We start from the raw sequence: 16422 nt of genomic DNA, 5'->3' as shown, positions 1-16422 counted from the left end.
TCTGTTGCCACCTATTGGACTTGATAAACTATTTGGGCTGGACCAAATTGGCTAAAATTTGCTGTAGGACACCCGTGAAGATTCAAGACAGGGTTTAATTTTGAGACTAAAACCAGTTTTTAAATTTTCTTTACAGATTTCTGTTTAATGTTTGCTGCACAAGGTTTTCTAAACAGCTGAGCTCCTTCTCGGATCCATTTGTTTGCAACTAGAAGGAAAATAATAGTTAACAGATCTCTAGTCATAATTTCAAGTGAAACAATTATTATCCGTTTATAGAGTGTGGTGTCCCAATCATACCCTTGATAGCTTTTCTGATCAATGATCTGGAAGATATAGTTTTACTAGTTTAAGAAAGGGTTTACTTCTCACAATTTCCTCCATGGTTTCTGTAGCAGGCATTCTGCTCAGTCACAATTGAACAAATTGATCATTTTTAAAGAGAAATCCTAAAAATCTGTTCCACTTTTGATCAGACAAAACTTTAAAAGGTCTAGATGTGAATCAGACATGCCACTAAATTACTTGTGTATATGGCAAACAATTTAAGAATAACCTATGATTAATTGAAAACCTATATTTTGCGCAGACACTATTGCAGACACTAGTGAATTTATTAAATTTACCCCATTTAGTGCCGTAGAGAACTGGACATGCACCATGTAGTGTTCTATGATCAGCATCACCAGATCCCACCAGATTATACCTAAACAGAACACACCAGATTATACCTAAACAGAACCCACCAGATTATACCTAAACAGAACCCACCAGATTATACCTAAACAGAACCCACCAGATTGTACCTAAACAGAACCCGCCAGATTATACCTAAATAGAACCCACAAGATTAAACCTAAACAGAACCCACCAGATTATACCTAAACAGAACCCACTAGAACCCACCAGATTATACCTAAACAGAACCAACCAGATTATACCTAAACAGAACAAACTTGAAATTTCTCAAATTTTAGAAAACACAGAAATCGACATTCAGAAACATCATTCATACAAGTAGCTAATTCAAACCATAAAAATTTACAAAATCGATGAAAGAATATGAAAGAGTGATCATTTCCCCTAGAAAATTTAAGAAAAAAAAATATTAATTTACCAAAACACAGCAGCTCCTGCTTCTGGTTTAACTCCAGCTTTAAGACGGGGAAACACCGTCCTTCCACCCTCACCAACCTATAAAGAAATATTAAAGGGAGTTTTCGCAAAATATTTTAATGGGTGTAGGATCAGCCTTAATAAAGTTATTATTGCTAAAATAACTTTAAAGGGATTCTACTACAGATCCGAAAAATGCACGAGCACACTATTTTCTCAATGTGAATCTAGTCCTGGAAGCCTTGGGTCTGTAGAGGGTGTCTTACATTAAATTCTCTTAACAAAATATTGGAATTACAACAATTGTTTTTATCTTTGTTTGAAGAGGATTTTTGCTGTTGTTGTGATTTAGGTACCTTAGAAACCTTTATCAGATCAACGTGGAAGATAAAGTTGTTTTTCTAACTTGAATCATTATTATGATGATTCCTACATTCTTTTCGCAAATCACTTTCATAGAGAAATCACAATTGAAAATAATGAGTCTTCAAAATTATAAACGTGGATATCTAATTCAGACAAAGCTTTTAGATTGCCTTTATGATTAGCATGCTACTCTATTGTAAACCCATCCAAAGATGTATATACGTTGGAGACTGTATCCTAGTTCATTCAACCCAAGCCAAGTTTTATCATGAGTTGAGGACTGGACAGACAAATAATAATGATTTAACCCGTTACTCTGCATCTGTTACCAACGGGGGGAGGAATTTTCCACGGAGACGAGATTCAAACCCTGGTGACCCTTATCTGGGGAGCACGGATAACGGTGCTTTCGTCGGTAGAGAAAGCAAAATGAACGTCCATTTTGTGCCCCAAAAGAGGGTTAGACGTTAGTCTTGATGAAGTATCAGAGGAGAGCGGTCGATAACATCTCCAGTAGCTCCAGGAGGAGAATTATCTCCATCTATGATTCCAGGATTAACTTCGGTTGATCCTCAGTTTATATTTTAATAATAATGTAAAATAAATGTCCGTGCAAAGTTATTGCTTTAATCGATTCAATCTGGCTTGTTATATTGAGTTTCTCTTTGTCAAGTTTCCTTTATTTAGTTCTTTATACGTGAGTTTCTCTTCAAGTTTTTACTATAAATGGACTGTTAATAATAAAAGTGATAAAGTGATAAAGTGTTCTGAATTACTCTGATGCATTCTTCCACACAACAAAAATTTTACAATTTGTCTAAAAACAAAAAAATGATTTTAAAAATAATTGTGAACTTACCTCGTTCAAGTAAAACATCCAAGTAGCAAGCCGGTCACCAATATACTGGTTAGAGTAGGGCAGGTAGATCATCTAGTCAACAATTTTTTAAATTTTTTTTACAAAATTTACATAAATACAGGGTGTATTTTATCTTGTTAATTTAGATATTCTATGATATCTATTACAGTTTATTCATGAAATCTACTTTAATTGAAAAAGTGAAAGTCGCACTTTTTAAGCTTTTTATGTAAATATATTTTTAAAACTGAAACATCACAAAAAAAGTTTCAAAAAGATTAAAATAGCGTGTGATATAAATAACTTACATGATCAGGCGCTTTATCCTTCATGACATAATCAAAGTGAGGACTATAATGACCTCCGTTCATATAATTAGCAACCTAAATTATAACAACATCAAAATTTTAGCCTTTAGGATCTTAAACATAGTTCAAATGTTACAAAAATTAAAAAAAAGTTCTGAGAGTGAGTTAAACTAAGTAGACGAAGTTGAACTACTTCTCTTGAGTGCCAGTTCAAGTTGAAGAGCTTCTACTTAGTTTATAACATATAGTTCAGCTACTTCTCATTATTCATTAATATTGGTCCCTGATGTTGTACCCTTTTTATTCTAAACTTTAAAAATGTTAAGAAGCAGGAAATCAAAATTCAAAAGTGTCCACTGTGAATATTGAGATCTAGTGATTGGGGTTATAAGTATCCAACCCAAAAGTTTCCAGCTCAGGTTGCAAACATTTAACGATTATGAAATAGGACGCAGACTAATAATCAGTTCATTTGTCAGGTAATAAAGACAATTTTTTAAATCTGCAGAATTGTTCAGGTTCTAATCATATTGTTCAGGTTCTAATCATATTGTTCAGGTTCTAATCATATTGTTCAGGTTCTAATCATATTGTTGAGGTTCTAATCATATTGTTCAGGTTCTAATCATATTGTTCAGGTTCTAATCATATTCTTCAGGTTCTAATCATATTGGAAAGTTTAATAAAATAAATCTCGTTTAGCTAGAGCATAACATTTTGATAATTGTCACACTTCTCAAACATTTTACAAATTTGACATATCCAGAAAAATCGCAATGTAACAATTATCACAATTATTTAACACGACGAGCTAAAAGGTTTTCTCTGTATCTTGAAGATTTTCGCTTATTAAAATGTTGGCCCTCGCTAAAGCTCGATAAAGAGAAATTATGGAGTCCTAAAACCTTTAAGCACTGTAAAATATTAATGTTTGATATATTGGGATTAGGATCATAGTTAACCTGAAGAAGTTCAGCGTCATCATTTGATGTGTTGGTTTTTAGTCCAGTCAACAGCTCTATTCGACGTCCAAGTCTAGGAATTATTAAAGCTGATTTTAATCTAATTTTAAGGTTTAATTGTTATTCCACATGGAATTAATCCTGAATAATCGTCCAATAAACCTTCTTCAGCTTCCACACTCTCCCACCTAGCTCTGTGTAACATCTAGTAGGTAGGTTTATCTTATATAAAGTTTATACAACCCTTGAACCTTTAATCTGATTTACTACTGTACCTTTGAACCTTTAATTTGATTTACAACTGAACCCTTGAACCTTTAATCTGATTTACAACAGTACCATTGAACCTTTAATCTGATTTACAATTATACCTTTGAACCTTTAATCTGATTTACAACTGAACCCTTGAACCTTTAATCTGATTTACAACTGTACCCTTGAACCTTTAATCTGATTTACAACTGTACCCTTGAACCTTTAATCTGATTTACAACTGTACCCTTGAACCTTTAATCTGATAAAAATGTATTAGTTAACGTCGTTTCATTTTCTAATTCGAAAAATGTTTATCTGTCAAATACATTATTGCTTCTTCCAACTTTTGCAGAGAAACCGCGAATGAAAATAAACAGTTTAAAGAAACAAAAGTTTGAATATATACAGTTAAACCCTAAATGAGTCATACATCGAAAGAATTTATTTAATGTTATTTTGAAAATTTTATTTTACGTAAATCTCAGTATTTGCATAAATAAATAAATAGCTATAAATACGCGGGAAAAGTTTTAAAGAGGTCCATATAATCATTTAATTAAAAAACTAAATATCTCCAACATTCGATTATCAGAAAGTGAAGAATACGACATTTGATGAATACTTTTGATTTATGGCCTATATAGGGTTTAACTGTATGTAATAGCCTATATAGGGTTTAACTGTATATAATGGGTACCGTTGTAAATCGGGCATTGTGAGTTTTACATGCATAGAGGGTCAATTAATTAGGCCTACAGACTATAGTCTCTTTAAGGAAGGTTCCGCAGTTAACTTCATTAAGTTATCCTTGGTTTATCATTCTCTACAGCTTCAGGAAAGGTAACTTGTTGGTAGCGAAACCAAATTGCTCCGAAAAAGAATTGAAAACCCTATAAATGACAATTTATAAAAATGTAAAGTTCTACCTCGAGACTGTGGGATTTGTACTGTCGTCTAACCATCCAGTTTTACTAGTTCTATAAAATAACTCAATATCTTTTTCAAACTCTTTAGGATCAAAAAATATATAATTTTAAACAAAATAATGATAAGAATAAATAAATTTTTCAAAGTGTAAAATTTTGTTGAGCCGCAATTTTTTTGTTGTTGAGAAAATAATAGTTCTTTAATCTTCTATTTAGCATTGGTTAAAATTTCTCACTTTTTTCAATAGTGGTAGGATGAACAACATAAACGTTCTAATTTTAAGCAGAATTTATTTTCAATTTTGAGTGTTGACATGTTTTTTACTTAAAGTATTGATATTTTGCCTTGTACTGGAAACCTCATTAAATCCTTGTTTTCCTCCCAGCACCTGGGATCTCGTCAACTTAATGGTTAATAAAAACTGTTAATTTCATGTTCAAAAGTTTTTATTGCAAAATCTCTTTTTGATTTAAAAAAAAGTAAAAAAATGGTTACCAACGGGTTTCCTAGGTCCTTGATTTCCTGTATCTCGCTTCTGCTCGCGATATTATGGAACATCAGTATTTCAGGGTTATCATGAACAAGCTCCAACTAAATAAAAAATTACTTAATTGCAAATAAAAGTTTTAAAATTACTTATTGCATTTGAAACTAAACAAAGACACAAGCCATCATTTTTTCAAAATTAATTATTTCCGTTTGTTTATAATTGTACATAGTATAAACTTGTATATAATTGTACATAGTATAAACTTGTATATAATTGTACATAGTATAAACTTGTATATAATTGTACATAGTATAAACTACAGAGCGTCCCACATCATATTAGATTATCTCCAATCTTTAACGCCAAAATACGCACATTATACTAAAAAAATCTAGCATTTTCTACAAACAAAATTTCTATTAGCCTTATTAATTTTTTCAAAATGATTCATTCTTCTTAAATTTTCTGATTTATCCCCCAAATTGTAATTTAGACCCATTAATGCGGTCTAATTTGATGTGGGACGACACCCTGTATGTACAAGCTAGGCTATTATGTCTGCCTCGATGCATCACAGATTCACAATTGGGAATTTTGTGTGGAAGAAATATTTTAGAAATTAATGTTTCAATGTAAAGTCGTCTTCCTGATACCTGAGCTGGCATGAGAAACAAGTATGGTTCCCCCCTGTGCTCCAGCCTGCAGGAAAGACGAGCAGAGAAACCGGTTCTGAGCTCCTCTCCCCGGCACAGAGCAGCGAAATTTGCCGCGTCATCTTCATCACCCTGTCTATCCACCACCTCATAATTTCTGGACAACAATTTCAGTTATTATTATTATTATAATCATTCTTTATTTGTTTTTGCTTAGTTCTTTCTTTTTCAGAAGAACTGATTTTTCAAGTTGCAATATTTTTAAAAAGTGCTCTGAACATGTTTCAGAAATAGTTGTGTTTTGAAAATTAAAATTTCATGATCAAAAGAAAAACGCAGTCGATAATAAATCCACTGTTTTCTATTCTAGTTAAACTGTGGTTTTGCTTTTTGCCATTAGAGGTGTTTTTCTTTCTCTTATGCTCCAAGAAAAAGTTTAAAAATATTATTCACGAGTAATACCTGGAAACTTTGTCCTAAAAATTTTGCAAAAATGAGAACATTTAATACATAAGGTCAACAAATAGAATCGATATTGCATTTCCAATATTTAACAAACAAACGTTTTTCAGTCTGTGTGGCATCTACACTGTATACAGCATGCGCGGTGTGCCGTATAAAGTTGTCCTATAACTATTCAAAACTTCTAAACCCACATGGCAGACTTTAGAGATAAATTACTTGAAAAATTTATGACTGTTTAGAAATACAGGTTCTTTTGTACTATTGATTTTTCTTAAACTTTTCGAATTCGAAATTTAAAGAACCTGTAAAATCATTCGTTGGGATGTTTAGAAAGATGAAAATTTCCCTGTATGATAATTGAAGGACTGTCCCCTGCGGAGTACCACGCCCCCAGTATACTTGTGTAACTGTATTCTACTGCCCTGTGGAGTACCACGCCCCCAGTATACCTGTGTAACTGTATTCTGCTCCCCTGAGGAGAACCACGCCCCCCTGTATACCTGTGTAACAGTATTCTACTCCCCTGCTAAGTACCACACCCCCTGTATACCTGTGTAACTGTATTCTGCTCACCATCTAAGCACCACGCCCCCTGTATACCTGTGTAACAGTATTCTACTCACCATCTAAGTACCACGCCTCCTGTATACCTGTGTTACTGTATTCTGCTCCCCTGCGGAGTACCACGCCCCCTGTATACCTGTGTAACTGTATTCTGCTCCTCCCTTGCTAAGTACCACACCCCCTGTATACCTGTGTAACTGTATTCTGCTCCTCCCTTGCTAAGTACCACACCCCCTGTATACCTGTGTAACTGTTGTATTCTGCTCCTCCCCTGCTAAGTACCACGCCTCCTCAAACCATTCAATGCTTCGAGAAAGAATGCCTCCGTTAAAACAATGTTTACCAATAAACAAACAATCCTAAAACAAACATTTATTTGAATACTGGCTGAGGTGCCCGGCATTTGCTGTATGTATTTGCTGTTTGATCAGCTATATATCGAACATATATATAAATGTATTTGAGCGAAAAACTTAATTACAAAGATGATTTACTAGAGTTTTAAAAATATAATGGGAAACTATATTAACAACAGGGTTTGGGATGATCTGGTATCCATCCATGCCCTAACCAGGGAGAGATGAGTTCGATTTCTTTGATTTGTATTTAATCTCGTTTTTAATTCAACCATCTTTAAACTTACGGAGTATGTCTTTAACTACTTTTCCAACAGATCTTTTATTCATTTCCATAAGGGTTTCCCTATAAACAATAACAATAACAATACAGCGCAAATTCCTATAATAGACGAATTTATTTTTGTCACTGAATTAAAATTTTTTATTAAGAAACCCTGTATCTGACTAGTTAGTTTAGCTGTGGTATCCCTGTCTCCTATGCTACCTAAGCTGATAGTTTAGCTGTGGTATCCCTGTCTCCTATTCTACCTTAGCTGTTAGTCTAGCTGTGGTATCCCTGTCTCCTATCCTACCTGAGCTGTTAGTTTAGCTGTGGTATCCCTGTCTCCTATGCTACCTAAGCTGTTAGTTTAGTTGTGGTATCCCTGTTTCCTATTCTACCTGAGCTGTTAGTCTAGCTGTGGTATCCCTGTCTCCTATCCTACCTGAGCTGTTAGTTTAGCTGTGGTATCCCTGTCTCCAATCCTACCTGAGCTGTTAGTCTAGCTGTGGTATCCCTGTCTCCAATCCTACCTGAGCTGTTAGTTTAGCTGTGGTATCCCTGTCTCCTATCCTACCTGAGCTGTTAGTTTATCTGTGGTATCCCTGTCTCCATCCTACCTGAGCTGTTAGTTTAGCTTTGGTATCCCTGTCTCCTATCCTACCTGAGCTGTTAGTTTAGCTGTGGTATCCCTGTCTCCTATCCTACCTGAGCTGTTAGTTTAGCTGTGGTATCCCTGTCTTTTATCCTACCTGAGCTGTGGTATCCCTGTCTCCTATCCTACCTGAGCTGTTAATTTAGCTGAGGTATCCCTGTCTCCTATCCTACCTGAGCTGTTAGTTTAGCTGTGGTATCCCTGTCTCCTATCCTACCCCTGACTAGGTGAGATATCTCTAGTTCATAAACATCCTAAACATCAAATTATGCAGTGTGATATAAAAACTTTCGAATAGGAAGACGACATTTAAACAAGCCTACGTGTATTTGATGAAAAAATGACGGAAATTATCAGAATTTAACACTTTTTATAGAAAAATGGGGAGTCAGTTGTAATTACGTCTTTAAGAGTTTAAGGGGTTCAGCAAAAATGTAAATATTGAAATAAATCTTCAAATCAAAATTCGTTTTTTTGATATGATTAACTATTTTCAAATGATTACAGCTTTTTAAAATCAACACGTTACAAATTAAGAAGTTGTGATAAGATTTAGTTGAAAATGTCAGTTTTTAATTCATAGAAATAAAATTTAAATACCTGTAGTCTTATTAAAGCTTGTGCAGCTCCATGAAGATCTTTTTCTTTCGGAACCACACCCCCTAGCCTTAATCTTTCAACTCGCAAACTATTTTCTAAAAATAAAGTTTTTTTCTAAACATTTTTTATGGAATTTCATCTTTTTCCTGTTTTTTTATTATTTTTGTTTGAAATATAGAAATAGCAATACATTAAACTCCCAGAAAATACAAAAAGTTGTCTTGCTATTTAACCTAAAGTGACTGTGTACGTAAAATTTATCCACCCTCTATTTACGAGTCTCAGGTCCGTTTCACAACATTTGAAACTTTTATCTTATGCAGTAAAAATGAACAATGAAAGGATAGAAAGAGATACATTCTGTCATATTTCTTCCCTGGAATTAACTTTCATATAGTACAACTGAAATAAGAAATAATCAATATTTCGATATAAAACAAGGATATCTCCATAATATTTTGATATAAAACAAGGATATCTCCATAATATTTTGATATAAAACAAGGATATCTCCATAATATTTTCTCATGCAAAGGTAGCGTTGTGAATCAGGCATGTATCTCTTTTATATGTTTTGGGTCTCACTCTACCTTTCCAATCATCAAAACTGATTTCCTTCTCCAAGCTGACGAAGTCCACGGCCAACCTCTTCACCACGTTGTAGGTATGGATCGGGTTTCCTACAGGTAAAGGGATTGTAAGTGTAATTTCAGGTAACCCTACAGGCAAAGTGGCAATGCTTTGTCTGATCAATATGAATTAGATATCTTCTACATCATCGATTAGAGAAAGGTTTAAAGGGTACCACTACCGTTTTCAAATGTACATGGGGGGGTCATTTAACATTACGCTTACAGTCTCTTTAAAGGAGTGTTCGTGAAGAATAAAATAGGATCAGATTAATTCTAATATAATTATCCATATATTGAAACTGTATTAGAAACATTAGATCAGCTTTGCACATTAGATCTTATAGAATTTATATATATCAAGTTGCAAAGTTGTAAAGATTGTGTGCATGCAAGATTCCTGATGAAAATTTATTAATTTTTGACAATCGTTCCCTTTCAATTGAAGTGTTTTGCTGCAATTTAAAACAAATAAAAAACCAGTTTTATTCATGATTTGGTTTGATTTAATAATTTAAAGGAACTATAACCAATATTTCAGGTGACCCTGCACTCTAAGATGGCAAATACCAGATTTACAAAGTTACCCATAAAAGCTTGATCTTATCAATTTTGAATTAGATATTCATATTTTTAGTTTCTTTATTTAAATCGCTTAGTTTTTTTTAACGAACGAAATTTTTCATTAAAAAAATGGATCATTCAAAGATCAAAAATGATCGTTTTTCATAAAAAAAGAAAAAAAAAACACGAACGATTTAAAATCGTTAGAACATACTTGAAAAAAACTTTAATATTTTTCCTGAACGAACAAATTTTTCAAAGTTTTGGAAAAAAACGATCATTTTTTTTATAAAACGAGTGGTTTTTGGAACAAACTTTTCAAAAAAACGATTGTTTTTTACTAAATGAAAAATTGTTTCAAACTAAATTTTTGAAGAAATCATTTGGATTTCACGACCACCACATCATCGATTATTTTTCCACGCATTCTTATATAGTTGATATTTAATAATATTTTTATGGATGATAGTTACTTTTGAAAACATGTATTCCAGTTTCGAGGATTTTTGATAATGTAGACGACATTTTCATATTTTTCAGGAATGTTCGAATATTCCAGCGCTAGCGAAATATTATTAAAAAATATTATGAAATATGAATTATATACGAATGAGTCGAAAAATAATCGATGACTATTGTTTGCAATATCTGAATGAGTTGTTTGGAATTAAATTGATTTTTTACGATCCGAGTTGAATGTTCAAACTTTCTGAATTTGTATGGACGCTACGTTCTTCAGCATGATTCGTTTTTTACAATTTTCTCCTTATAGACGCAACAGATAGAAGTAAGATTACTAGAGTCAAAAGCGCATATTTTTCGCCGTAAGCCTATACCCCCTTTCATTTTTCGCTGACACGCCCTTTAACGAAACACAACTCGGATGAGAACCCTGATTATGAGGTACAAAAAGATAAAAGGATAAAGTTAAGTTTTAAACGAGTCTGAATTTCCTTTAAAACTACTTATTGAATGCTTACAGTTTTTTATTTCATTCTTCAAAAACTATAAACATAGTGTTATATAATATCCTAATGCTATGATATCCTAATGCTATAATATCCTAATGCTATAATATCCTAATGCTATAATATCCTAATGCTATAATATCCTAATGCTATAATATCCTAATGCTATAATGCTATAATATCCTAATGCTATAATATCCTAATGCTATAATATCCTAATGCTATAATATCCTAATGCTATAGCTATAATATCCTAATGCTATAATATCCTATAATATCCTAATGCTATAATATCCTAATGCTATAATATCCTAATGCTATAATATCCCAATGCTATAATATCCTAAAGCTATAATATCCTAATGCTATAATATCCTAATGCTATAATATCCTAATCCTAATGTTATAATATCCTAATGCTATAATATCCTAAAGCTATAATATCCTAATGCTATAATATCCTTCCTAATGCTATAATATCCTAATGCTATAATATCCTAATGCTATAATATCCTAATGCTATAATATCATAATGTTATAATATCCTAGTGCTATGATATCCTAATGCTTTAATATCCTAGTGCTATGATATCCTAATTGCTATCAATGCTGAATGCTGAAAAAATATAGAAAGAAAGTGTAAAAGGTAATTTTCTAAATTATTGCTAATTTTCGGGAGAAAGTTTCATCAAACAAATGATTAGCATCATTAAGGATTAAATTGTGTGTGCACGAATTTTATCATTATTACAAAAAATTGATCTAACATGGCGTACAGAAATAATGTCCGTGACTAAAATTGTTTTGGGCTCTTAAAACTACAAAATTTTTTATCTTAAAACATGCAAAGTTTTTTTATTTAAAATACTTTTCACTCAAAGACATTGAGATTTTGCAATAAATTCTAGTTTTAAATATCTAAGGTTTACGCCATCGAGTTGCATATAGAACTCAGGTCCTTTAGTATAGATCGTACGTACTTCATAAGTTATGAATGCATTAAATGATTTATTTTTAGGTATTTTAGATATTTTGAAATATGCTCTGTGGTTTGCCTGTAAAACCAAATTAACCATGAATAAAGTTTATATCTTATCCTTACCAAGTAATGGTTTCAGTGCACTGTAAAAATATTTTATGGACCAGTATTTACACAGAACAGAGAATATGAATAGAAAGGAATTTAAACAATCCCTTGGTATGAATTTTGTCACTCCCTTCAGCCTGAAAGGGAGTTTAAAGTGTACAATTCTTGTAAATGTTCACAAATTATTCACAGTACATCACATTAATACTGGTATGATCCCTGGACATATCCATTCCAATTTCTTTGTTTTATAAAGTGGTTAAATAACTTTTAACGTGTGTATTAGCTATTGGTGAATTAAAATCATTATTTTATTAAACATCAAAATGTAAAAATCGTCGTTCGTAAAGTAAATGTCTACAGAATTGTTAATCTTTTTTGCTTCAGACTAGGCTATTAGGGCGCTTCAAGCCCATCTTCTATTTTAATTGTGAACATTTTCTCTTTGTAAACATTGTAAAACAAAACAAAAAGTAAGAAGGGTTTCCATTTTCGACAGTAATAATTTTTCTCAAAATTTGGATGATTTTCGTAAATCAATGCAGACAGCAGAATACATGCTAGGTTGAACCAGGAAAGAAAAAAATTTCCGATTTGAAAATATAAAAATAGACAATTTTTCATATGAATTATGAGTCTTAAATAGCTATTATGTTGAGATTTGAGTTAGACCTGAAACCATAAATACATTTTATACTAAAAATTTGTGCTTACACAAATAGACATAAACTATTTTAAAACACGAAAAAAGAAAAATGACGATAAAAGCCCAAGAAAACCACTTCAGGCTAAAAGCTTGATGCTTAAACTGAATCCTCAGGTATACTGCCTTAATTTTTTATTTTATCGATAAACTGTAATGTGTAATAAGTATTTAATTTCGACCTTTTCTAAGGTTTTCTGGTCAAAAAAATACCTCCCCCCCACACTAGCAAATTCCAAGCTACCTGCCTGCCCAAACAAAAGTATTATTTCTATATTACTTAACATTATTTTATTTTTATTTATTAGGTGTTCCACAGGGAAAATGTTTTTAATCCATTCTCAAAATAGAATTGAGATATACATGTAGAAGCTTCCCCCAATTTTCTAGGGTTGCACCTTAGCTGTCTCATGGAGCCGTTTTACTTTTTAATAAGATTTAAACTGAGCAAACATGAATTGATTAAAGGAAGTAACTGGATATGTAAGGTAGTTGAACTGGGTATGCAGTGTTGTTGAAAACTTCTTTCGAATTCATTTGAGACATATTAAACTTTTTGAAGATCTGTAAATTCTTAGTTTGAGCGCAAATTCGACGTTCAAAACTCCTACTTTGGGAGTGGATACGTTTCCAGAATTAGATTTTTTTTAGATTTACCCTCCTCATTCTCAATCTTAATATTTTGGTATCTTGAGGATATTGGGTTTACTGTTTGATTACCTCAAATTGAAAAATATGTTTTTTTACTGAATAAAAACATCAAATTGATTTTTATCGAAACTTATGTTGAAATGAACTCGGGAATGCATGACAGACTGTCAGAAATTTGATTTAGAGAAAATCAAATAATTTTCAAGAAAACTTTTTTCTATAAAATGATGTTCCAGGACCCAAAAGGTTATAAAGCACAAATGTTTGAAGTACACCTGCAGTACAACAAAAATGGCCGTTTTACACTTTTTTCTAGTAAATTCCCCTCTATATAATCTATTCTCTTTGGGTATTTATTTCTTTTTACAAATAAAATTGTTCCATCTAACTTTTAAAGGATTTAAGATGTGAACTTTTCACAGTAGTTGTGAAAAGTTAAAATAAAAATGTGATAAATACTGAAAACTAAGAATTCTGTTTATGTTCAATTAACTTCTAAGTGTAATTTTCTAATATTTATATCTTTGCAACTAATGGAGTAAACTTTTAATATTTCCAACAATGAATTCTGCTGCCGTTTTCTAAAAGTTAATGCTTGAAATATTAAAGAATTAACCATCAGTTAGCAAAGATATAGGAAATAAAGAATTATAATTTTACCTGTTAATTTTGTTTAATTTGTTTTGTGTTTTCTGCGCAAAATCTAGAAGCACCCCGACTAAAATAATATTTACTTTTTAATTTTTAAAATGTTTTGTGGAAATTACAATTTTTTCAGAATTGATTTTAAAAAAATTAATTAAAATTGTGCAAAAGTTAAAATATTAGACTCACTAAATAGATTAAAAATACATAATTTGATAAATGAATTCAGATCAGATCACGTTTCTAATTTTATTTCAAAGAATAAGCGTTAAAAAAGAAAACTGTTTTTATGTTAAGTTAAATAAATCTTTTAATAAAATTTAACTTTTTTTTATAAAATCCTTGAATTAGTCTGACCCATAAAGCTGCGGAATCTTATAAGTATTTGATAGTATTTCAAATAGTTTTACCAATTGCTTGAAAATAAAGTTTCCACATTTCCTTTATATCAAGTTGTTTGGATTATTTAAAGTCAGAAGTTTAGTCCAACAGTCGTCTTCCTATTCTGCAGTTTTATAGGTCTCACTCTACCTAAATCTCGTTCGAGTTGGAAAACCCTGGACATATCCGATACAGAGCTGAACACCTCTCCCTGAACAACAAGCTGGTCATCAACATACAGGACAACTTCATCATGGGGACAAGGATAAGGACATGGACAAGGACATGGACAAGGAAATGGACAAGGACATGGACAAGGACATGGACAAGGACATGGACAAGGACATGGACAAGGACATGGACAAGGACATGGACAAGGACATGGACAAGGACATGAACAATATGAAATATATGCTTGTGCTGTGTCCCTGTGTGGATTGTAGACCAAAAAGAAAGATGATAGTAAAGAAAACTTTCATTTTTAAACTCTCCGAAAACCTCAAATCAAAAATCTATTGGGAAACTCTATTTTCTCATTGTATCTGAAAATAACGTTATATATTTCAGAAAATTTTAATTTTAATATGTGATATACTGTTCATTTAATAAATTCAAATATAACTGATCCGCGCCTCTTTTATCTACGAACAATTTTAGTTTTCACAAGTTGCTTTTTAAGTCGCAATTTTTTCTAGCATATCATAAAATTTAAATTTTGCAGACTTTTCTGTTTTAATAAAAAATTAAAAGTCAACATTATTTTGGTTTTATTAAGTTTTTTTTCGAATTAGCCAATACACCTTTCCTCACGTTATGTATGTTAGCAAAACACAAGCTAAATATATAGTATAAAATACAAGCTAAATATATAGTATAAAATACAAGCTAAATATACATTAGAAAAATACAAGCTAAATATATAGTAGAAAATACAAGCTAAATATATAGTAGAAAATACAAGCTAAATATATAGTAGAAAATACTAGCTAAATATATAGTAGAAAATACAGGCTAAATATATAGTAGAAAATACAAGCTGAATATATAGTAGAAAATACAAGCTAAATATATAGTAGAAAATACAAGCTAAATATATAGTAGAAAATACAAGATAAATATATAGTAGAAAATACAAGCTAAATATATAGTAGAAAATACAAGCTAAATATATAGTAGAAAATACAAGCTAAATATATAGTAGAAAATACAAGCTAAATATATATTAGAAAATACAAGCTAAATATGTAGTAGAAAATACAAGCTAAATATATATTAGAAAATACAAGATAAATATATAGTAGAAAATACTAGCTAAATATATAGTAGAAAATACAAACTAAATATATAGTAGAAAATACAAAATAAATATATAGTAGAAAATACAAACTAAATATATAGTAGAAAATACAAGCTAAATATATAGTAGAAAATACAAGCTAAATATATAGTAGANTGTCATATTTGGACATAAAACATGGGATTTAGGGGGGGGGTCAAATTGACCTCCCCCCCCAGCAGGAATAGGGTTAATCAGTTATAGGATAGGCTGCTCTCCTGCTAAAATAAAGCTAAAAATGTGATTTTGATACGCATCTCATTTATTTGAAAAATACCACATATTTTGAAACAAAATTTATTAGATGTCATTAATTATAGTTTTGTAATAGTCTAATGCAGATTTTTAGGCCAGTAACGTGAGCAAGGCCTAGAAAAAACCTTGGTTTTAAGTAGCCAAATTGTTTTTAACCAATTTCATTGCAATCTGTTTTTAGATAATGTTTATCTGAAAGATAATAAAGTTATGCATTTCTAACGGCAAATTACGTTAAAAACGCAAGTTTTTGATGATGGATATGCTTAAAAAGTCCTAAGATATAAAAAGACGACATTCTATTGACTATAATAATAAATATATCATTAAATTTTAATGTATTAAATTGCAAAATTGAAATTGTG

General features: G+C 31.4%; 1 protein-coding gene across 1 annotated transcript; it reads right to left on the bottom strand.

Annotated features, from left to right (window-relative positions):
- Positions 1 to 20: 20 nt before the first annotated feature.
- On the bottom strand, positions 21 to 15004 carry LOC111715441 (prolyl 4-hydroxylase subunit alpha-2). Its single transcript, XM_023490764.1, has 19 exons — positions 14895 to 15004; positions 14617 to 14677; positions 14106 to 14158; positions 13034 to 13037; positions 9429 to 9518; positions 8839 to 8933; positions 8412 to 8492; positions 7208 to 7324; positions 6399 to 6412; positions 5937 to 6093; positions 5289 to 5384; positions 5138 to 5196; positions 4793 to 4843; positions 3612 to 3684; positions 2650 to 2724; positions 2342 to 2413; positions 1118 to 1194; positions 627 to 706; positions 21 to 208 (listed from the first exon to the last, which is right to left on the bottom strand). The coding sequence occupies exons 1-19, from the start codon at positions 14943 to 14945 to the stop codon at positions 120 to 122; spliced, it is 1395 nt and encodes a 464-aa protein (XP_023346532.1). The 5' UTR covers positions 14946 to 15004; the 3' UTR covers positions 21 to 119.
- Positions 15005 to 16422: the final 1418 nt, after the last annotated feature.

The sequence above is a fragment of the Eurytemora carolleeae genome, unplaced genomic scaffold, assembly GCF_000591075.1.
Source record: "Eurytemora carolleeae unplaced genomic scaffold, Eaff_2.0 scaffold1787, whole genome shotgun sequence".
Taxonomy (NCBI): Eukaryota; Metazoa; Arthropoda; class Copepoda; order Calanoida; family Temoridae; genus Eurytemora; species Eurytemora carolleeae.
This window is presented reverse-complemented; position numbering and strand designations above follow the sequence as displayed.